General features: G+C 40.3%; 1 protein-coding gene and 1 long non-coding RNA gene across 12 annotated transcripts in view; one reads left to right on the top strand and one right to left on the bottom strand.

The window, feature by feature from the left end:
- Positions 1 to 2,391, bottom strand: part of LOC140601024 (uncharacterized) — a 99,288-nt gene extending 96,897 nt beyond the window's left edge. For 3 of the 8 annotated variants that reach the window (XR_012004079.1, XR_012004083.1, XR_012004082.1), the window contains exon 1: positions 2,065 to 2,390. This is a non-coding gene — a long non-coding RNA (uncharacterized lncRNA). Of the gene's footprint in view, positions 1 to 2,064 lie in introns of all 8 variants that reach the window. The other 5 variants (XR_012004077.1, XR_012004081.1, XR_012004078.1 and 2 more) reach the window with 4 other exon arrangements.
- A 72-nt stretch (positions 2,392 to 2,463) lies between these two features.
- Positions 2,464 to 23,396, top strand: part of GPR89A (G protein-coupled receptor 89A) — a 61,543-nt gene continuing 40,610 nt past the window's right edge. The window contains exons 1-5 of one of the 4 annotated variants that reach the window (XM_072769436.1): positions 2,465 to 2,683; positions 9,912 to 9,971; positions 11,398 to 11,501; positions 16,140 to 16,246; positions 16,686 to 16,787. In XM_072769436.1, the coding sequence (XP_072625537.1) occupies positions 2,642 to 2,683; positions 9,912 to 9,971; positions 11,398 to 11,501; positions 16,140 to 16,246; positions 16,686 to 16,787 (415 nt within the window). In that variant the 5' untranslated portion in view covers positions 2,465 to 2,641. Of the gene's footprint in view, positions 2,684 to 9,911; positions 9,972 to 11,397; positions 11,502 to 16,139; positions 16,247 to 16,685; positions 16,788 to 23,396 lie in introns of all 4 variants that reach the window. The other 3 variants (XM_072769437.1, XM_072769438.1, XM_072769439.1) reach the window with 3 other exon arrangements.

Raw genomic sequence — 23,396 nt, 5'->3', positions numbered from 1 at the left:
ACAAATTGGAAGGAATTCATCATGTCCCAGGAGAAAAAAATCTAGACAAATTTTGATTTGCAAGTATAAAGACATAATCCTACCAAAGTTAGAAATATAAGAAAACAACCCCTGCTATTGTTTGTGTGCTGCTGATTACCAGCTATGTTTTCACATTCTTGTCTGTTGTGAAGGTAGGGTATGATCCCACCCTGTTCATAGAGGTGAGGGTTTCTGTGAAGAAAATGGATATTTTGATGTCAAATCCTGAAAAGAGAAAGATTCTAGGGTAATAAAAGAGGACTTGGAAATAGGAAGAAGAGGGAGCTTTCTCCGTCTGAGCCTCATTCACCTAGGCCTGGAATCCAAGGAGTGACAATGTGCTCAATATGCTTCTAAAAGAAACAGAAGAATCTTGTCTACCATATAGAGAGGCAAGTCCAGGACTAAGGGAGTTAATGACTTACTGTATGCCAAGATCTAAGAATAATATCTGGCACATAGTAAGCACTTGGTAAATATTAGCTATTATCACCATCATAAATATTATTCTATGTGATAAAATAACTGCCATAGTCTTGCAACATATGACTAGCAAAGTTTTATTGTTAAATGCTATACCTTAGACTTTGCTGGGTTACAGAGATTTAAGGGAAGGGTTTGTGCACTTGGTCTCAAGGAATTGAGAGGAGGGATCTCCTTCCTTTTAGAGGCCATTGTTGGTCATGGGAGTTGGTAATAGCTCTGATACAAAAGAGAAGCTAAGGTGAGGACAAAAAAGCAAGACTGGCTCTCAGTTTCAGCCATCCCTCCCTGTGTTTTGAAAGGTGAGTCAGTTGGACATAAATCTAGTGTAAAGGTTTCTAGGCACATTCTGCAACCAAAAGCAAGGGGTAGTAGTTCTTTGGGTCACTGGGGCCTGGTCTTGACCTGGAGACAGGTGTTACAGTAGGGAAAATCCTGAATGGTGCCATTCAAAGCTTTGCACAGAGCTGGGGCCAGTGGGACTGCATACCTTTTCTCTGCTATGCCAAGGTCACTGAGACCCTGATCCCCACCATGCATCCCAGTAAGCCACCAAGGTAAACTGCCTCGATATGCTCTCCCAGAATTCTGCACTATCACACAGCCTTGAATCTCAGTTAGATGAGATTCTAATTCATTATGTGTAGGTGAATGCCTACGCAGTAGCACCTGTGTGAGCATCTACCTGCATCCCTGATAGATGTAGCCAGGGACACAAAGTTCTCTGGTTTGACTCTCCCATAGTAGGGCTACCTCCATGGCTTCCTAGCCTTCTATCTAAACATCTGACAGGTAGTTTGGGCAGCTTAGTATGGCAATTCAATTCTAAGAAAGAGAGACACCTTCCCTCGTGTGTAATACATTTGTAAGTCTCAAATTACTCAGATTGCAGTAGTCTAAACACTCTGGCCCTCAGTGCCAGTGTACTCAAGTCTATGCTTCCGGGTACGGGCTGCAGCTGCTCCCACGCTGGGTCATTGCTCTCTGCTAGTGCTACGAGAGTATAGGAACTACAGGACTAGCTAGAGCCCTAGAGCAAAAGGGTAAGCCTCACAGCAGTGCATTAAGCCTTCATGCAATGAGTATCCTCCGATGCATGAAGTAGTGATTCAGTCTATATTTGTGCAACTCCAAGGGAGGGGGAACTATTTCCTAAAATAATTCATCTTCAGACCCTTAAAGAATTATCCCTTGTTTTAAATTAAAGCTAGCTTCATTTAACATCCAGTCCTTTGTCTTACATATACCTCCAGGGGCCATATCAATTCTACCCATTCTTTCAAAGACAACTACCATGTTCCTGAGTCTCCTTACTTCAGCTCCTTCCATCGGTCCTCATCTGGTGGCTCAACTCTGAGCATGCTCCAGTACATCTCTGTGCCTCTTAAGTGTAGTACGAAGAGTGCAGTAGTCCGAGTGTGGGCTGGTGGGTACCAACTACAATGAGATTTATCACTCTCTTGTTATAGACGGTGTGCTTTTTTTGGTTATCATATCAGAATTTCACTTGGTTAGCTAAATTTGCTAAAAAATATCATCTGCCTTTCCACTCTTCCTCACCTGTAATTAAGCAGTTGTTTGTGCATCGCCAGGTAGAAGTCGTACCATTCAAAGCACAATGCCTTAATTACGGTTTAGCTCACTATAATAATCATCGACTTCATCCTACTAGGCATGATCACTACCCAATGGAATTACCACTTTAGATGTTAGCTCAGGCTCCACCACCTTCGGCCCCAGAAATGAAAAGCTACCGGGCATTACATCAGCTCGGGGATTTTCGGACCAGCGAATTCCGGCCCGCGCGTTTTAGCCAGGCCGCCCTTTGTTAAGCCCCGCCTCCAGGACGACCTTCCTTGGCCCCGCCCCGAAGCCCGGCGGGGCCGCCGATTGGCTAGCTGGGGCGCCAATCCTAGCTCCGGGGCGGGCAGTGCCGGATAGAGCCGCCGATTGGCTAGCTGGGGCGCCGCTTGATGGCGTCGGGCTGGGGCGCCGCTTGATGGCGTCAGGCTGGCCCGCCGCAGTCCCGGCGGTGGCCCGGGGGCGAAGGCCTCCCCTCTGAGAGGGCCTGCGACCCCAGCTTGCTGCGGCTACGGGGGGCGGAAACTGGAGGCACAGGCCTTCCCTACACTTCGCCATGAGTTTCCTGATCGACTCCAGCATCATGATCACCTCTCAGGTGAGCTACTGCCTCCCTCCCCAGAACCCCTCAGCCCCTCTTCCGTGAATTGTCTTCTCGGGGTTTCGGAGATGCCGGCTGACCCAGGGTCTGTCTCGCCCTTCTCGTCCGCCGCCTAGGCCTGCCTCTGCCTCATCGGTTTCCGGAGCGCGGGGAGAGTGTGGGACCTGCCCTCATAGCGGCCGGCCGCGCCCTCACCCCGCCTCTAGCTCCCCGCTGTCTCGTCCACTTTGGGGACAGTCACGGCGCCTCGGTGCTCAGAGCCGCTGCCTCGAAAAGAGCGCGGTCCCCGAAGCGCCCCCGAGCTTGTGGACCGCGCCGCTGACCCGGGAAGAGTGGTTCCGGGCGCGGAGTACGCTGCACGCCAATCGCAGCTGGCTCCCGGGGACACGTGGGCACCTTACTGGATACTTGGCAGATTCTCAGTCCAGATTGGCAGCACTTTGCTGTGGTCAGCTCAGAGATCTTCAAAGTACTGTAAGGTTTGGTTTGTGCACCAACACCGCATCCTTTCGTCCTTTTTCTGCTGCCCATGCTCCTCGGATCTTTTTCTTGACCCTCCTTTCTGACCCAGTGGGCACCTTCATTCATTCCTGCAGTCAGCCGACTTTTATCCACCATCGTATAAAAACTCTTGTGGGTACAAACGCAAATAAACACTAACTGCTTGTTCCATAGAAGCTTTGTTCAGGAAGCCTCTTGCTTTTTTAAAAATTTAAGTTCAATGAATTTACGTACAGTGTATTACTAGTTTCAGAGGTAGAGTTAAGTGTTTTATCAGTTGCATATAACAGCCAGTGCTCATTATATCACGTGCCCTCCTTAGTGCCCGTCACCCAGTACCCCATCCCTCCCATCTCCCCTCCAGTAACCCTCAGTTTGTTGCCTATGGTTAATAGTCACTTATGGTTTGTCTCCATCTCTGATTTCCTCTTATTCTTCCCTTCCTTTCCCTATGATCCTCTGTTTTCTTAAATTCCACATATGCGTGAAATCATATAAGTGTCTTTCTCTGTTTGACTTATTTTGCTTAACATTATACCCTCTAGTTCCATCCATGTCATTGCAAATAGTAAGTATTCGTTTTTTATGGCTGAGTAGTATTCCAGTGTGTGTGTGTGTGTGTGTGTGTGTGTGTGTGTGTATCACATCTTTATCCATTCATCTGTTGGTGGACATCTGGGCTCTTTCCATAGTTTGGGTATTGTGAACATTGCTGCTATAAACATTGGAGTACAGGTGCCCCTTCGAATCACTATATTTGTATCCTGTGGATAAATCCCTAGTAGTGCCATTGCTGGGTCATAGGGTAGAAGTCTCTTGCTTTTACTGGTTTTCATTGTTGAGTTACTCTGGTTTTTTGTTTGTTTGTTTGTTTGTTTGTTTTTCTTCACAGCTTTTACTGTAGCACTAATACTTATGTAATTATGAATTTATTTTTTGATGTCCTGTTTTATCCAAGCCTTAATTCTGCCCCCCCCCCCTTAAGTACAAGTACTAAACACAATTATTTGCTGGCCAACTGTTAATATTTGTAGAAGCTCAGATTATCTAATCATTGATTTTTTTCCCCACTCTCCCAGTAGTTGAGTATATTTTCTTGCTCTTTTTTTTCAAGCGGCAAATGACAGAAACAGTTCATCTTGAACTGTTCAAATGAAACTAAATCTTTGACCCAGTTTTCATATTCCTTCATCCAAATGCTTCTGTCTTTGGAACAAAGCACTGTCCGTGTCTCTTGAAAAACTTTAATTATGGCATTTTTAGAAAGTATGAAACAAGGAACACTCTAATAAGATAACTTTTAAATTTTACCCTTAATATAGTTTTCAGAATTGTTTTTATTGGCTCATAATATTCAAATGTATTAACACACAAAAATCTGGACTTATAATTCTCTTGCTTTTCTAACTTTTCTTAGTCTTTTCTAATTTTTTCAAGGCTAATTGCCCTTTCTGACAATTCAGGTTTGTTTTTAGCCCAACTACCACCTCAAGAAAAATGACAATATTTCAGTAATTTTATTTTTTCACTCAATTTTTTTTTAAAGATTTTATTTATTTATTCATGAGAGAGAGAGGCAGAGACACAGGCAGAGGGAGAAGCAGGCTCCATGCAGGAAGCCTGATGTGGGACTCGATCCTGGGACTCCAGGATCACGCCCTGGGCTGAAGGCAGGTGCTAAACCGCTGAGCCACCCAGGGATCCCCTACACTCAATTTTTAACGGGAATGTGAATGAGGAGATTGGCATTGCATTATAGCCTCTAAGATTTTTTAACATGGATATAATTGATAAGTTGATGCAAAAAAACAAGTGGCTTCCTGATTTTTTTTACATTACTTTAACTTTCATATGTGCTTTCACACACAATATTAATTTTTTTAATTTTATTTATTTATTCATGAAAGACACACAGAGAGAGAGGCAAAGACAGGCAAGGGAGAAGCAGGCTCCATGCAGGGAGCCTGATGTGGGACTTGGTCCCGGGACTCAGGATCATACCCTGGGCCGAAGACAGGTGCTAAAGCACTGAACCAACCAGGGATTTCCCAAAATTTTAATACTCTTTACAAATGAGGAATTAAGACCCAAAGAATCGTTTGTGTTGACTATTCTCTGCCCATATATTTGTGTAGCTACTTCATCATTATTTTGGTATCAGTAAAAATGTCAGTTTAGAGAGGTTTGTCCTGACCTCCTACGCCCAACACAGTAGCACCCATTCCAGCCACCTTCAATCTCATTTTCTTGTTTTATTTTTTTAGCCTCTATCACTATTATTTATGTCTGTTTGATGTAAACTGCATGCGGTCCAGATTATTCTCTTTCTTGTTCTCTGCTGTATTCCCCAGCATCTAAATCAGCTGCTGAGGGGATCCTTGGGTGGCTCAGTGGTTTAGCGCCTGCCTTCAGCCCGGGGCATGATCCAGGAGTCCCGGAATCGAGGGCCACATCAGGCTCCCTGCATGGAACCTGCTTCTCCCTCTGCCTGTGTCTCTGCCTCTCTCTCTCATGAATAAATAAATAAAATCTTAAAAAAAAAAATCAGCTGCTGATATGCAGAGGCCCAGTAAATATTAGGTAAATAGTTAGTTACGTTAGAAACCCCTCTTCCTCATTTTTCCTACTTTGTGTGAACTCAAAGATTTATTTTAAATGAAGTCTGTGGGGCGCCTGCCTGGCTTCATCATAAAGCATGTGACTCTTGATCTCAGAGTTGTGAGTTTGAGCCCCACATTGCATGTGGAGATTACTTAAATAAAACCTTGTTTTATTTTATTTTTTTTAAGATTTGTTTATTTATTTATTCATAGAGACACAGAGAGAGAGAGAGAGAGGCAGAGACACAGGCAGAGAGAGAAGTGGGCTCCATGCAGGAAGCCTGACATGGGACTTGATCCTGGATCTCCAGGATCATGCCCTAGACTGCAGGCGGCACTAAACCGCTGCACCACTGGGGCTGCCCAAAACCTTATTTAAAAAAAAAAAAAAAAGATTTTGTTGATTTGACAGAGCAAGAGAGCACAAGCAGGGAGAGCAGGAGAGGGAGCCCAATGCAGGGTTTGATCCCAGGACCCTAGGATCATGACTTGAGCCTAAGGCAGTTCCTTAACTGACTGAGCCACCCAGGCGCCCATTAAATAAAACTTTAAAAAATAAAATAAAATAAATAAGTAAATAAAATAAGACTGGGGGCACCTGGCTGACTTAGTCAGTAGGGCATGCGTCTGCTGATCTCAGGGTCATGAGTTTGAGCTCTATGCTAGACATAGAGCCTACTTAAAGAAATAAAATTAATTAAATAAATAACTATTTCAGACTTCATTTATTTTTCTTGAGACAATCAGGTGTTTGTTCCATTCCCCTCATAATTTCTCTGAATCTTTATCACTGTGCTCAAAGCCCCTTTTCCATCCTCATCTCTTGAACTCTTAGCAGATGACCTTGCCTCCTACCATATCAGTAAAAGTGAGGACAAAAGATGGTCTCACTACGTTCTAGGTCTTAGTCTAAGCAGTTATATATGTCTGCCACCGTTCCCAGCTGCCTTCCTCCCCTGTCAGAAAATAAAGTGCCCCTTAGTCTTTAAGGTTGTCCTCTCTATCTGTACCTTTGATCTTTAGCATAACTTATGTAAAATGCTTAAAAGCAGAAGCTTTGGAATCAGCCATACAGACTTCAGATTTGATCCTGATTTTGACAATTATTATCAATGAATTCACTTCTCTAAACCTCAGTTTTCTCTGAAATGAGGATAATCACACATACTTTAGATTTTATGATTTAGTGAGATTATAGTGCTAAGTATTTAGAGTTCCTGGAATATAGTAAATGGTCAATAAAGTATAGTTGCTGCTAATCAGAGTAAATTATTAACATCATCAGTTCAGTTTCCCTGTTAGTTTTCACCACAACTAATTGGCCATAAGGAAATTTTATGTAAAAGATAAACTCCCAAAAAATAAAATGGAACATTCATTTAAAAGGACATAATGAAATGTGAAAAATGAAAAACAAAATTAAAAAGGTTTATTTGTGAAATACAAAGTATTTGAATACATCCAAATGTGTAGTGTAGGTTCGTGGTGATGCTATACCAATAAATGAATTTAATTTGTGGATTGTACCTAAGTCGTTCATTCATAGCAGTATACTTTTTTTTTTTTTGCTTGTTGAGTTGTCTTCTCATTTGATATCACATTTTCTTTTTCTTTTTTCCATAGAATTTTTTCCTTCATTAAGAAAAGTATCATTTACCAAATACTGGGATTTGTACATTTGTAACTGATCTTTGCAATGCACTGTGAAAACCTTCCACAATACTGTCTGTTCTTGGTGCATTGTCACATGCCCCTTGAAGATGGTGACTATCTTTCTCATCTTTGTATCCCCAGCATTTAGTACAGCACATGTAAGTTATCACTAAAAAAATTGAAGTTGAGTGTTCTTTAAGAACAAACCGTCTTTCACTGTGGACCATTTACCTATTTAGCAAACGTTAACGGAGAGCCTGCCATGTGCCAGGCATTGTGCAGGAGCTAAGAATACAGATTAGCATTCAAATATCCTTGTCCTCACAGAGTTTACAATCTAATGTCTAAGAAAGTGTGTTTAAATTGTACATTGCAAAACTGTGTGGCAGGTGCTTTGGAAATACAGGATAGAACAGGATTATATAAAAAGAGCGACATATCTTTGAGAGGTCAGAGAAGGCCTTCCAGGGGTAGTAATTAAGTTAAGACCAATAGAGAATGGAGAGAAGTTCCTGTCAGAGGACAATGTCCATAAAGTTCTTTATGTGAAAGAGTATTGTGTCTAAAGACCCATAGGCAGTTCCATGTGGCTGAAAATATGAGTTTGATGGACAGGAGGGACACAGCAAGAGGCTAGAGGAGCCTTCTAAACCATGCTCAAGAGTTTGTGCTTCCTCCTAAAGTTCATGGGAAGGCATAAAAGAATTTTATTCTGAAAGTTCCCAACCAGTATAAGAAAAGGGGAGTTTTGGGGCACCTGGTTGGCTAAGTTGGTAGAGCATCTGACTCTTGATCTCCAGTTGGTGAGTTTGAGCCCTGCATAGGGTTTAGATATTTAAAACAAAACAAAACTGTTTAAAACCCTGGGTGGCGCAGTGGTTTAGCGCCTGCCTTTGGCCCAGGGCGCGATCCTGGAGACCTGGGATCGAATCCCACGTCGGGCTCCCGGTGCATGGAGCCTGCTTCTCCCTCTGCCTATGTCTCTGCCTCTCTCTCTCACTGTGTGCCTATTATAAATAAATAAAAATTAAAAAAAATAAAGTTGTTTAAAAATAAAACAGAAAAGAAGAGCTGTGTCAGAGTGTGTGTGCCTGTACAGAGGATTCTGCTCACCAGTAAAAAACAAACCAGCTTTTAAGAACACTGAACAGTGCTATCATGTGGCTACTATCTCTGATGCCAGCTTGAATCAAAACTGACAAAGTGGGATCCTGCAATCTCTTGGTTTTACACTGAGAAGGAAACCATTTTATATGGATCAGGCAGGATTTTGGAGAAGATAGGAAAGTTCCGTGAAAGAAAATACATTTAAAAAAATCAGTTTTGGGGCACCTGGGTGGCTCAATGATTGAGCATCTGCCTTCGGCTCAGGTCGTGATCCTAAGGTCCTGGGATTGGAGCCTGCATCTCCCTCTGCCTGTGTTTCTGTACCTCTCTCTGTGTGTCTCTCTTGAGTGAATAAGTAAAATCTTTTTTTTAAAAAAATCTGCTTTTCTATCACTTTCCTTTTTTTTTTTAATTTTAACTCCTTTCCCATAAAGTTTTATTTTTTTAAATATAAATAGGCATCTACTCGGTGTCCATCGAAAGATGAATGGATAAAGAAGATGTGGTTTATGTATACAATGGAATATTACTCAGCCATTAGAAATTACAAATACCCACCATTTACTTCCACGTGGATGGAACTGGAGGGTATTATGCTGAGTGAAATAAGTCAATTGGAGAAGGACAAACATTATATGGTCTCATTCATTTAGGGAATATAAATAATAGTGAAAGGGAATAGAGAGGAAGGGAGAAGAAATGGGTAGGAAGTATCAGAAAGGGAGACAGCATATGGAAGACTCCTAACTTTGGGAAACGAACTAGGGGTGGTGAAAGGGGAGGAGGGCGGGGGGTGGGGGTGACTGGGTGGCGGGCACTGAGGGGGGCACTTGATGGGATGAGCACTGGGTGTTATTCTGTATGTTGGCAAATTGAACACCAATAAAAAATAAATTTATTATTAAAAAAAAAAAAGAAGGTGTAAATGCATGCTTTGAGTTTGTGTCTGTGTGTTGTGATATCTGACCAGGGATAATAAAACCTGTCTTTCATACCCACAATAAAATATATATATATATATATAGGCATCTAATGTAAAGAGCAAGTTTCACTGGCTCATTTTTTGATTTGCTAGCTTCTCTAGCTAAAATGATAATCATAAGATTACAGGAAAAAGTATATACTTTCATTTTTGCCTAACTTAAACAATGTTCTTAAACATGGATAATTTCAAAACTTGAAGAGCATTTTAACATCTTCTTCCAGTGTTATGGACTTTAATAAGTAGATCTTATATAAGTGGATCTGGTCTTTAATCTCTGAAATAAGTTAACTGGTTAGCAGACCTTTTATCTTAAAATAGTCTGTATTGGGCACTTCTCAAAAGATAATATGTATTAATATTCTATCTTCTTTCTCTCCAGATACTTTTCTTTGGATTTGGGTGGCTTTTCTTTATGCGCCAACTATTTAAGGACTATGAGGTAAGAGGAGATCATTTTGATTATGAGTCTACCAAATGAATTTAGATTGTTGTAAAATGGGCAAGAATGGGGTACCTGGGTGGCTCAGTCAGTTGAGTGTCCAACTCTTGGTTTCGGCTCAGGTTATGATCTCAGGGTCAAGAGATCAAGCCCCCTGTTGGGCTCTGCACTCAGCATGGAGTCTGCTTGAGATTCTCTCTTCCTCTCCCTCTGCCCCTCTCCCTTCTTGTGTGTGCACTTTCTCTCTCTCTAAAATAAATAGATCTTTAAACATAAAAATAAAATGGACAAGAAAAATGCCTCTGTTCAAGGAAAGTCATGATCACTTCCAAGATAGGAAGTTTTAGCCAAATGAGTACTATATAATTCTTAAGTTGGAGAATATGATTAGGCTTAGTTGATGTTAAAAAAAAAAAAAAAAAGCAAATCCTATGTAGCCCAGGAGCAAAACTGACATGCCTTAGTAATATCAGTATAGTAGACAGTTATTTTTTGGAAGAGAATTTCACTTACAGTGTCTCCTAAATGTTCTCATTTATTTGGGTATCTGACCTTCAATGTTAAGGACTAATCTTACATCCTAAGTTAATACCAAAATCTTAAGTCTAACCTGGTTCTTAAGCCTTGAGTTCATAGAGGAGTACCTGGGTAGCTCAGTCCATTAAGCATCTGTCTTCAGTTCAGGTCATGATCCCAGGGTCCTGGAATCAAGCACCACATTGGACTCCCTGCTCAGCGGGGAATCTGCTTCTCTCTCTCCCCCCTCTGGTACTCTCTCTCGCTCTCAAATAAATAAATATCTTTTTTAAAAAAGCCTTGAGTTCATACAAACACCAACCTAGACTAGACATTTCGTAATTAATCCTCACTTAGTAATAATAAGCTCAATGGTTGTAGACTACTTTTAGATCATTCTAGATGTTCACCATTAAACCTCTCCAGGGAGTTTGGTTTGTTGTCTGAAAGAGTCCAGGATTCTAGAGATTCTGCTCTGCTGGATACTTTAAGCTCTCACCACCACCACCGCCCCCCCCCCCCCCCCGCCTGCCCTGGGGTAGGTTCCAGAACTGGTTTGAGGTCTGCAGAGTATTGAAGAAACTGTTTTAGCACAAACCTATATATATGTAATAAATCTGTCCTTTTTATGTCAGTGTGCATCAGGAATTCTGAGTGCTGCTTCTGACCCTGTCACTTCATCTTGTGCTTTAAATGTTTCATCCACAAGAGGATGATGGTAGTAGTGACCCATAATTTAAAAATACTACCTACTTCCATCTATCTTTTTAGCTCCAGGCAAGTTTATATTAGGGCCTCATTTCCAGTGACTTGAGAATTTTTTCATTAAGTTTTCTGACTTGTGACCAGATTATCAATTAAATATTTCATGCAAGGAAATGACTTGTGTTCTCTGTTTGACTTTTAATAGGTACGTCAGTATGTGGTACAGGTGATCTTCTCTGTGACTTTCGCATTCTCTTGCACCATGTTTGAGCTCATCATCTTTGAAATCTTAAAGGTATTAAATAGCAGGTGAGTGAGTACTAATTAGCTCTTCTTGTGAAGATACCTGTGTGATCAATCAGGTGGAAGCCTTAACCTGAGTTCCATTGTTGAAAAATCCATGTTTTAGTTTAATCTCAGTAACTAAAAATCATAGCAAATATGTATCCCAGTCACCAAATAACTGGTTTGACACAGATTGTGAAGTAGACAAAAAAAAAGGTCTAACCATAGCTCTGAGGAGTTGAGATTGTGGCTGTGAGAGCCTGGGTTCCAGGCTTCATTCCTAGAAGTTTTATTCTTCTCAGGCTATTCTTTGAATCCTGCTAATGGCCCTTCCTCCAAGTTAGTTATGTCTGGGCTTCTCTGAAGTCTGAACCCAGCTTTCACTAACTGAAGTTACCTTTGTTGATTTCAGGGGCATGGTCAAGTCTGTCTGAACTTAGTCTTCTTTATTTATTTATTATTCCTTTTAAAAGATTTTATTTATTTATTCATAGAGATGCAGAGAGAGGGAGAGAGGCAGAGACACAGGCAGAGGGAGAAGCAGGCTCCATGTAGAGAGCCTGATGTGGGACTCAATCCAGGGTCTCCAGGATCACGCCCTGGGCTGCAGGTGGCGCCAAACCGCTGCGCCACCTGGGCTGCCCAACTTAGTCTTCTTTAAAGCATATTTTAAAAGCAACTCCTATTCCCCTCCAAATAACAAACCTATTGTTTATTAGACAACCTGTCCAAAATATTTCTTGCTTGTTAAACTACAAACTTGAATTTTTTTTGTTTTTTTGGGTTTTTTTAAGATTTTATTTATTTATTCATGATAGACATAGAGAGAGAGAGAGAAAGGCAGAGACACAGGCAGAGGGAGAAGCAGGCTCCATGCAGGGAGCCTGACACGGGACTCAATCCCGGGACTCCAGGATCGCACCCTGGGCTGAAGGCAGGTGCTAAATCGCTGAGCCACCCAGGGATCCCCCCAAACTTGAGTTCTTAAAGACCATTGTTTGTGTGTGCATTATATCAGCTATTTTATGATGACTTTGTAGTTTTTATCACTGCATGGAAAAATCTTTTAATAAAGTGGCATTTGACTCTATAGTCAGGAATCAGTGCTGAGCTAAGTTGTATAACTTACTTCAGACTTGAGACTTACGGAGAGACTGTATTCTCAGATTCATTTGAGAATCAGAGTTGATAATTAATGTCTCTTGATGGATAAATCAAGAATTCATAGCATGTTAAAACAAAGTATGTCCTGACTCTTATATTAAACTAGTTCTTTAATAATCAAAACCTTTCTTAGATAAGCAAGATACAGGTCATATGACTAATGAGAATAGACCAACATTCTTTAACTTGCTAATTACAAATAATAAATCAGGGATCCCTGGATGGCTCAGTGGTTTAGTGCCTGCCTTTGGCCCAGGGCGTAGTCCTGGAGTCCCGGGATCGAGTCCCAGGATCCCAGGATTGAGTCCCACATCGGGCTCCCTGTGTGGAGCCTGCTTCTCTCTCTGCCTCTCTCTCTCTCTCTCTCTCTCTCTCTCTCTCTCTCTGTCTCCCATGAATAAATAAATAAATAATATTTAAAAAACAAAAAAACAAATAATAAATCACAGTTGGGAACTTTGCTCTCTAACCAGAGGTCATCAAGTAGTTCAGTAAAGCGCTAGATAATAAACATTTGAGGCTTTGTGGGTTATACAGTTTCCATAACAGCTACTCAGCTATGCTGTTGTAGAGTGAAAGCAGCCATGGGTGATGTATAAACAAATAGGTGCGGCTCTGTTCCAGTAAAATCTCACTTATAAAAGCAAATGTTAGGTGGTTCAGTGGTTTAGCGACGGCCCAGGGTGTGATCCTGGAGTCCCGGAATTGAGTCCCACATCAGGCTCCCTGCATGGAGCCTGCTTCTCCCTCTGCCTGTGTCTCTGCCTCTCATGAATAAATAAATAAAATCTACCTCTCTCTCTCTCTCTCTCTCTCTCTCTCATGAATAAATAAAATCTTTTTTTAAAAAAAGGCAGATGTCAAAAAAGTAAAATAAAAGCAGATGTCTGGCAGGTAATAGTTTGCTGACCACTTATCTAAGTGTCCAAAGAAAAGACTATGGCTCAAATATTCTACACCCAAAATTGTGTTTGGTAGGAGATGTCTCCAACTTTTAACTCATTTATAATTAATTCATATAGTAAGACACATCACTCAGTTACTTTGATATATATTTCTTAAATAGTTTATCTTAAAGAATATAGGAAGTTGCATTGGTGAAATCTGGTTGTTATTTGGGTGCTTTTGGGGGGCTTCTGTTTGTATAGACTAAGACATATTCAGTTACACCTATTTCCTTCATACTAACATTTGGCCCTGCTGTGTAACAGAGTAAAAAGTTGTCAGTAGATCTAGACTAAATGGTATTGGCTTTCCGTAGCATAGCTTTTAATGAATAGCTCTTTGTTTTATGATGCCTGCCCGTCCATTTTGAGGGGAACAATTTTGAGGGAAAACAATGAAACTCGTTTTCATGTTTCTCTTGAAAGAATGTTGTTGAAGAAAGACCTTGTTAATTGCCTTCACATTCTCTTTAGTAAATCTTTGGAGAAATTTCATTATGGTCTTGGTAATAATTCAGTAATAATAAATCACTAATAATTATGTTTCCTTGAAGCAATTGGTTTTCCTATAGCACTGTCACTTACATTTAACTGATCAGATTTTCTGTTTCACATCAACCATTGGAAACTTCAAGCTAAATTTATGATCCACTCATATCAAGTTTTTAGAACTCTGTGGTGTGCATTTTCATAATAGTCATCAGGCCTGGCCTGCTTTTATACCTATCTTTTCCCACTTTCTTACAGTTAATTTCATCACCCTGTATTTTATATATCCTCATAAGCCACTTAACTACCTAACTCTTTGAAGACCCACGTGTAAGTTTAAAATCTGCAAATACAAAAGACAGCATCAATAAAGTGAACAGATTCCCCAAGAACGAGAAAAAATTTTTGTAAATTACTTATCTGATAAGAGACGTCTGTCTAGTATATATAAAGAACTCTTAATAGTTCAATAATAAAAAGACAACACATTGAAAAATGGATAAAAGATCTGACTTGGCATTCCTCCAAACAAGATACAGATGGCCAGCGGGTCCCTGGGTGGCTCAGTGGTTTAGCACGACTGCCTTTGGCCCAGGGTGTGATCCTGGAGTTCCGGGATCGAGTCCCACATCGGGCTCCCTGCATGGAGCCTGCTTCTCCCTCTGCCTGTGTCTCTGCCTCTCTCTCTCTCTTTCTCTTATGAATAAATAAATAAATAAATAAATAAATCTTAAAAAAAAAAAACAGATGGCCAATAAACACATGGAAAGATGCTCAGCATCATTAGCCATTGGCAGGGAAGTGGCAATCAAAACCACAATGAGCTACCACTTGATACCCACCAGGATGACTATAATCAAAAAGACAGTCACAAATGTAGGCGAGGCTGTGGAGAATTTGGAACCCTCCTATACTGCGGGGGAGAATGTCAAATGGTGCAGCCACTCTGGGAAATAGTGGCAGGCCTCAAAAAATTAAGTAGTTATCACATGACCCAGCAGTTCCACTCCTGGGTATATCCCTAGACAGAAATGAAACATGTCCACACAAAAGTTTGTACCCAAATATTCATAGCATCACTGTTTATAATAGCTTAAAAGTGAAACAATCCAAATGTCCAGCAACTAATGAATGGATAAACAAGATGTGGCATATCCATACAATTGAATGAATATTATCTTGCCATAAATAGGAATGAAGTATCAATAGATGCCATAGCATGGGTGAACCTTGGAAATATGCTAAGTGAAAGAAAGCAGACATAAGACAACGTGTAATGTCCAGAATAGACAAATCCATAGTGACAGAAAATAGATTAGTGTAGGAAGTTGGGAGAAAAGGAGAGCTAATGGGAACAGATACACTATGGAGTGATGAAATACTCTAAAACGTATTTTGGTGATGGTTGCACAACTTTGTGAATATATTAAAACCATTGAATTATTTATACCTTAAATAGGTGAATTATATCTCAATAAAATTGTTTAAAAAAATCCACAGATGGGCGTTGGGCAAAATGGGTGAAGGGGAGTGGGAGATACAGACTTCTAGTTACAGAGTGTGTTAAGTCAAGGGAATAAAAGGTATAGCACTAAAAAAAAGCCCTAAAATTTTTTTTAATCAATTCATAAAATACAGTTTATAAGCAGTAATAAAAATAATGATGTAAAAGAAATATTTAAGTCTTTATAGTACATATTACTATTAACACTTATTTTCTTTTAATTATGAGACTCCCAGTGGTAAGTGAAACGATAGTCATTCTACTACTGATAGTATATGTTGTTATGTTCTTATACACTGCCTATGAATATAACTAGAGCATTAACATTCTCATTTGGATAGGTAAAATTCTTAGGAAGTTAGGATGTTCATCTATACGTTTCAGAACTCTAAAATATATTCTTTAACCTCTATAAACAATCAGACAGGAGCTTGCTTACCTAATTGAATGGGATATATTCGGTATTGAGTTCAAAGAGCAAGAGATCTTTTAGAAAACTGAAGAGAAGGAAAGTTCCTGCCTTCTTCCCCTCCTATTGATATTCTTTGATATTTATTTCAGTTCCCGTTATTTTCACTGGAAAATGAACCTGTGTGTAATCCTTCTGATCCTGGTTTTCATGGTGCCTTTTTACATTGGCTATTTTATTGTGAGCAACATCCGACTATGTGAGTATTTATAATCGTGAGTATTTTACCCTCTCGTGTCAGCACATAGATCGAAATGAGGATTTGTGGGGATTGAGGCTTTGGAAAGCTCCATTTCTATGTAACTTTCAGTAGCAACTGTTGTTTGGGGTGCCTCACACACAGCCTCTTAAAAAGTTTGGCATAAAATCAATGTTGAATAGTTAGGTAATTGGTGCTACTACAGCTATACTTCTGTCTCTACTAGAATATCCCCCTTAACTCAACCCCCATCTTAATTTCAGCCAAATTCTTCTTACAGTGATTAGGATGCTTTCTCTAAAATCTGTATTACTCCATCACTCATTTGCCAAGTGAACAAGCCAGTCAAATATTAGTTAGCATGATTCCATGTACGTAAGTAGAGCAAGCTCTGAAATACATATCTATTTAACCTCACAGTCTCTCTCTTCCTTCCTAGTGCATAAACAGCGATTACTCTTCTCCTGTCTCTTATGGTTGACCTTCATGTACTTCTTCTGGAAACTAGGAGATCCATTTCCTATTCTCAGCCCAAAACACGGTAAATGTCTTATGTGGTGGGGAGGGGGAAATAATTTTTTTTATCATTTTCTAATTTTGAAAAATAATGACTATTTATAAACTTCTGATTATGGCACATATAACAAGTTATTTCTCTAAAAACAGTCTGGTTGTGGTTTTTGTTGTTTTTGTTTTTGTTTTTTTTAGATTTTTTATTTATTCATTCGTGAGAGAGAGAGGCAGAGACACAGGCAGAGGGAGAAGCAGGCTCCATGCAGGGAGCCTGACATGGCACTCGATCCCGGGTCTCCAGGATCACGCCCTGGGCTGAAGGCGGTGCTAAACTGCTGAGCCACCCAGGCTGCCCAACAGTCTGGTTTTAAATTGAATTTCCCTTCATTCTAGGAAATACCAAATGCTGGCTTTGGAAACTACTTCTGTGATTTTAGAGCAGGCAGTTTTGACCTTAGGTTAGTGAATGAACTTCAGGAGAGCAAGGGGTAGGGGAAGTTGTCTTTAACTTAAAACTTCTGATATTGTATGCAGAATTATGGGGAAATATTTGTATGTTTATTTGGAATTAAAGTATCCATAAGCTTTTATAAGACTCTGAAAGCAGTCAGTGACCCAAAAGGTAAATGACCACTGCTCAAGTGATGATATATGTTGTCTTTAGGGAGTATATGTAAAATTTGGGAAAAAGCAGTGACATAAAACATAAAAATAGTAGATAAAGAAAAGCTTTCTAGGAATCAGTATGTCTCCTTACACAAAAAAGTTCATTTTAAATACAAGAGCAGGGGCACCTGGCTGGCTCAGTTGGTAATGTGTGCAACTCTTGATCTTGGGGTCATAAGTTTGAGCCCCACGTTGGGGGTAGAGATTACTTAAACAAATAAATACTCAAAAAATATATTTAAATATAAGAGCAAATCATAGAGCCCTAATTTCTGTGCTAAAAACCATGAATAGTAAAGTGTCAGCTAAAAGCCCTTCCAGAACTACTTCAGAAATATATATGTGAATATAGATATATATGCCATCTGTAAGGAATATACTGGTACTTTGATACTGGAGATTTTTTTTTTTAAGATTTTACTTATTTGAGAGAGACAGAGATAGTGAGAGCAGGATCAGGGCAGAAAGGGAAAAGCAGGCTCCCTCCTGAGCAGGGAGCCCAACATGGGGCTCAATCCCAGGACCTGGGATCATGACATAAGCCAAAGGCAGATGCTCAACTGACTGAGCCACCCAGGCACCTGGAGGTTTAAAAAAACACATACATCTATTCATTTTACTCTCATGCTGTATCAGGATTCTTATAGCAGAAAACAGAATCTACTCTAACAAGTTTAAATCAGAAATTTATTTCAAGGCATTAGGGAGTTTATAGAATTTTTAGGAAAGCAGGACATCAAACTTAAATGCTGCATAGTGAAGAGTAACATACAATCATACCACAGTAGTCAACTGGTTAAAAACCCCACTGAAGTTGTCACTGCCCCTGGGGACCTGTGACATCAGGGATCAGATAGAGGACCTCTGCTCCAGTGGCCGCAGATCCCAAGTGCTGTCCACACTCCCATGTTAATTCACTTCTACATTTGAGGTCTCACATAGGCATGTGAATTTGATACAGCCCAGGTACATTCAGAACCTTAGCTTCAAGGAAATCTGGGAAAGAATATTTGGCTTTCTAGATTCTGTAATACAAGAAGACCATGCTAGAAAGGAATCAGAGTGAATGTTGAGTAAACCAGTGTCTAGAATCTACCATGAATCCATTTGTGTCTACTCCTTGCCTGAAGCAGGGATCTGATGGAAAGAGGTTTTGAGATTATGCTGCAAGAGGATCAGAGAAAATGCACAATTTTAAAAATCATATGCAGGGGTCCTTGGGTGGCTTAGTCAGTTAAGCGTCTGCCTTAGGTTCAGGTCATGATATCAGGGTCCTGGGATTGAGCCTGGTTTCGAGGCTCCCTGCTTAGTGGGGAGTCTGCTCCTCCATCTGTCCTTCTCACTGCTTGTCTGTGTGCTCGCACGCACTCACTCTCATATAAATAAATAAAATCTTTAAATAAATAAATAAAAAGCGTATGCACTATCCTAACTTTTTTTTTTTTTAAGATTTTTATTGATTTAATCATGAGAGAGAGAGAGAGAGAGAGGCAGAGACACACAGGCAGAGGGAGAAGCAGGCTCCCTGCAGGGAGCCCGATGTGGGACTCGATCCTGGGACCCCGGGATCACTCCCTGAGCTGAAGGCAGATGCTCAACCGCTGAGCCACCCAGGCGTCCCTATTCTATTTTTAAATTAGAAATAGCTATTATGAAATTTCAAATAACATTTAAGAAGGTCAAAAAAGTTAAACACAGGCAGCCCCGGTGGCACAGCGGTTTGGTGCCGCCTGCAGCCCAGGGTGTGATCCTGGAGACCCGGGATCAAGTCCCACATCGGGCTCCTTGCATGGAGCCTGCTTCTCCCTCTGCCTCTCTGTCTCTGTGTGTGTGTGTGTGTGTGTGTGTGTGTGTCTCATGAATAAATAAATAAAATCTTAAAAAAAAAAAGTTAAACACTAGGTTACCAGAAACATTCAAACTATTAGCATGGTCTACGAGACCTTCCAGGACCTGACTACTGCTGTCTTTCTCTCTGTGTCTGTCCTATAGCCCTACTGAATTACTTGAAGTTTCTAGAGCTGTTCTGTTAGGACATTCCTTCACCTCTTGTTTATCTAGAAAATGCCTATTCTTGCAATATTCAACTCTTGTCAATTCCTCTTAAGATCTTTTAGGCCATCACTAGGAGATATTAATTGTTCCCACTTCAATGTACTTCTCTCACCTCTAACCATTATATTACTTGTTACCTTTTCTGACTTCCTCATTATCTCGCAAGCTCCATGAGGAACTTGGGGTCAAAATCTGTATCTTGTCTTTGTATCCCCTGTGTCTAGTGTGGAACCTCGCACATAAATGTTTAGTGCATGTTTACTTAATCAGTGAATAAAAAAAAAAAAACAATTTCAGGCTCTCCAAGGTAGTAGAAGAGTTTAAGAATGTAACACTCTGGATAGGAATTTAGGGTTTGCTAATATGATTAGCATGCACATGTCCATGTAGGGAAGGATTTGGAGTAGAGAGGCCTTGACAATATAGCTCTCAATATGAACTATTTCAAATAAGCCCAAGAGAGACAAATTCGTAATATCAGAAACAAGGCACAAGAATGATAAAAGGCCCCCAAAGCTGTTTACAATGATAGCACACACGTGCAGCCCAAAGACAAGACTCTGATATCTGTCTTCAGCTTTTTCCTTGTGAGCAGTGAGTTCACGTGACCAGTGTAGCCAGACCAAGCCTCAGGAAAGATGAAGACCATCACATCTTTTCTATCTTAGTCCTTTTTTTTCCAAATTCTATAGAGATATTGTAAAGAAGACACTGGGGGGAAGAACAAGGAGATAGTTTTAGTTTTAATCTTTCCTTTATGCTCCAGGAAATAAGCATTTCGATTTTGCATCTGGTGTCTAATTGACTGGACTCAGGGAAGTAAGTAGGAACAAAGTTTTAGGCAATGGATGAGAAGCAGCCAGGCTTACCCTGCCATCCTTGAGCCTTTCCAGGACTATCCCAGCAACCAGTATGACTTATTACTGTGGAGACCACAAAAAGACAGTAAGACCTAATTCTTACCTGTAATGAAAAGATGTCTGTAAAAGTACTCCTTGTGCAGTGCCTGAACCTAGGAATGTTGGAAGGCATTCCATAGTGGAAAAGAGTAAGGGAGGCTAAGAAAGTACATGAAGTGCACAAAAATTAATAAAAATTAAGTGTATGCCACTTCATCCATCTGTCTTTCCATTTATTAGCTAGAAAAACAAGTAACAATTGACCTTAACTTCATAGAAATGCTAGGATTAAATAAATAGTATCTTCAAAGTTTTAGACCAAGAAAAGATATTTAATAAAGGGACATCGCCTTAAAGGGAATAAAAGTAGAGGGGACATTTTTCTAGTTTCTTATGTTTAATAACCTGTATTAATCCCTTGGGCTTTTTTGTTACTAGATGAAAATTATATACCTACAGTCTGTAAACATTTGCTGAACATCTCCCATGTGCCAGGCAGTAAGAAAAACAAACATCAATAAGACATGATTTCTTCCTATAAAGAGGATGTAAAGAGGTATGTGGGAAGTAGAATCAACAGAATTTGGATGAGGATTTAGTCATTCATTTAACATTCCACAAATATTTTTTGAACACCTAATTTTACTTTAAGTACTGGAGATACAGCCATAAACAAAACAAACTTGGTTTCTGCCCTCCTGAAACAGCCTTTGGTAGGAAGGATTGAACAGTAAATATATAGACAAATAATTGCCAATTGTGATCGTTATGAAGGAGCAAACAGATTACAGTGATAGACAACAATGCAGATAAGGATGTAAAATTAGATGCAAGTGCCTAGTCAGCCTTTCTGAGGAAGTATTTTAAGCTGAGATTTAAAGAACAAGACCAAAGATAGACCCAGCAATGGCAACAGCACAAGACACATGTAAAGCCGTGAGGCAAAAAAAAACAAACAAAAACAAACTAGTGTATTCAAGGGGAAGTAAAAGACAATGGAGACTAGTGGTATAGATTTTTCTGTTTTGGTGACTAGATGGTTGATGATGTCATTCTCTAGGATAGGTTATGCAGAAGAAGGAGGGTAATTCGAACTTGGGATATGTTGAATTTGAGTTATGCACATCCAAGTGACGTTCAATGTGCAGTTGGATACACAAGTTGGCAATTTAGGAGAAAGGTATGGACTTATTAGTCCTCCTGGAAATAACTCCAGGAATCTAAAAATTTAGGCACCATTAGCTAAATGCCATAGATGAACCTGGGGAAATAGGCAGAATTACCCATGGAAAATGTATAGAGTGAAATGATGGAGGATTCTGGCCCATTCTGAGCAGAGAAAGACCAAGAAAATAAAATAACTAGAGAAGTAAAGGGGATGACTGAGGGAAATGGTGTAAAAGCTAAGAAAGGAAAATAATTTTAAATAGTATCACAAAAGATTAAACAAAGATCAATTCCAAATGGATTGGAAATATCATTGAATTTTGCAACCAGAGGAAAATTTGTGACCATATTACAGTAATGGTTAAGAGTATAGGCTGTGGCGCTTGGGTTTGAATCCTAACTCCCATTTACTAGCTGTGTGGCCTTAACTAAGTTACTTACCCTCTCAGTACTTCTATGTCCTCATCTGTAAAATGAGGTTTTTCGATAATACCTGCCTCATAGGGCTATATCATGAGGAGTAAATGAGTTAATACTGCTTCAGGCAGTGCCTAGTACATAACAGGTGTTTGATGGATATTGCCATTACAATTATTAGTGAAAGCAGTTTTCTTCAGGTAGGAGAATGGGATGAAAGTTGAATTGCAGCCAGTTGATGAATTAATGGAGGTGAAAAAGAGGTGATAGTAAGTGTAAGTTCCTTTCAAGAAGTTTGGCTGCAAAGGGTGAAATAGAGGATTGACAACTAGAGGGAAACTTCAAGGCTAAGGACAGACTTTCTTCAGAAGGAGACTTGAAACTGAAGGAAAGAACCAGCAAGGAAGAAAAGATTGAAGATAAAAGAGAGAGGACAGGTGATGGAACAAGATTCTAGAAGAGGTAGAAAAGGAATAAGATCAAAGCACAAGTAGAGAAGTCTTAGCTTCTTGGCTCAAGCTTACTCTTGTTAGGAGGGAACAAGTTGGGAGGATGATTGCAGTTGTGAGTATAGTAGAGTGAAGAGAGTATATGTCTAATGACTTCTGTAATAAGGACATTAGCTAAGGAGGGCAAAGACTGGGAAAATGAAGTTTATCTACTGGGGTGGGGGGATGGCACCTGGTGGCTCAGTCAGGTACATATTCGACTCAGTCAGGTACAGATTCAACTCCTGATTTCAGCTTAGGTCATGATCTCAGGGGGGCTCCGCACTCCTCAAGTCTGCTTGAGATTCTGTCTTCCACTCTCCCTCTGCGCCTTCCCACCCAATGGTTGTACTCTCTCTCTCTTTAAAATAAAAACTTTAAGATTTTGTTTATTTATTTATTTGTTTGAGAGCAAGAGCACGAGCAGAGGTGAGGATGTGGGGGCAGAGGGAGAAGCAGACTCCTTGCTGAGCAGGGAACCTGACATGGGGCTGGATCCCAGGACCCCAAGATCATGACCTGAGCTGAAGGCAGAACACTTAACTGACTGAGTCATCCAGGCACCCCTAAAATAAATAATCTTTTTTTTTTTAATTTATCTGCTGAGGGGAGTGGGAAGAGATGGCTGACCAAGGGCAAGAAAAGGGTTCCTCAGTAGTGTCATAAGCTCTGTTAAGACTAAGACCATAAATCTGTAATAGCACCAATATCCGAATGCATTCTACCAGTTTTAGCAGCTCAGGCAGAGACGCAGGGAAGATGGAGTGTCAGATAGATCCAAGATTGGGAGTTTTCAGGATCAGCGCTTCAGAAGGAGGAGAGTCAAGACAGAGTCCTAATGAGAGGAGTTGAAGCAACCAAGTGTGGAGTTCAGGCTCAATGAAGAAAAAAATGGAAGGTAGGAAAAACCAAAAGACCATAGAGACCAGAGGTCACAAAGATCTC

This window comes from Canis lupus, chromosome 12, assembly GCF_048164855.1.
Source record: "Canis lupus baileyi chromosome 12, mCanLup2.hap1, whole genome shotgun sequence".
Taxonomy (NCBI): Eukaryota; Metazoa; Chordata; class Mammalia; order Carnivora; family Canidae; genus Canis; species Canis lupus.
The sequence above is the reverse complement of the archived record's forward strand: the minus strand, read 5'-3'. Positions and strand labels throughout refer to the sequence as shown.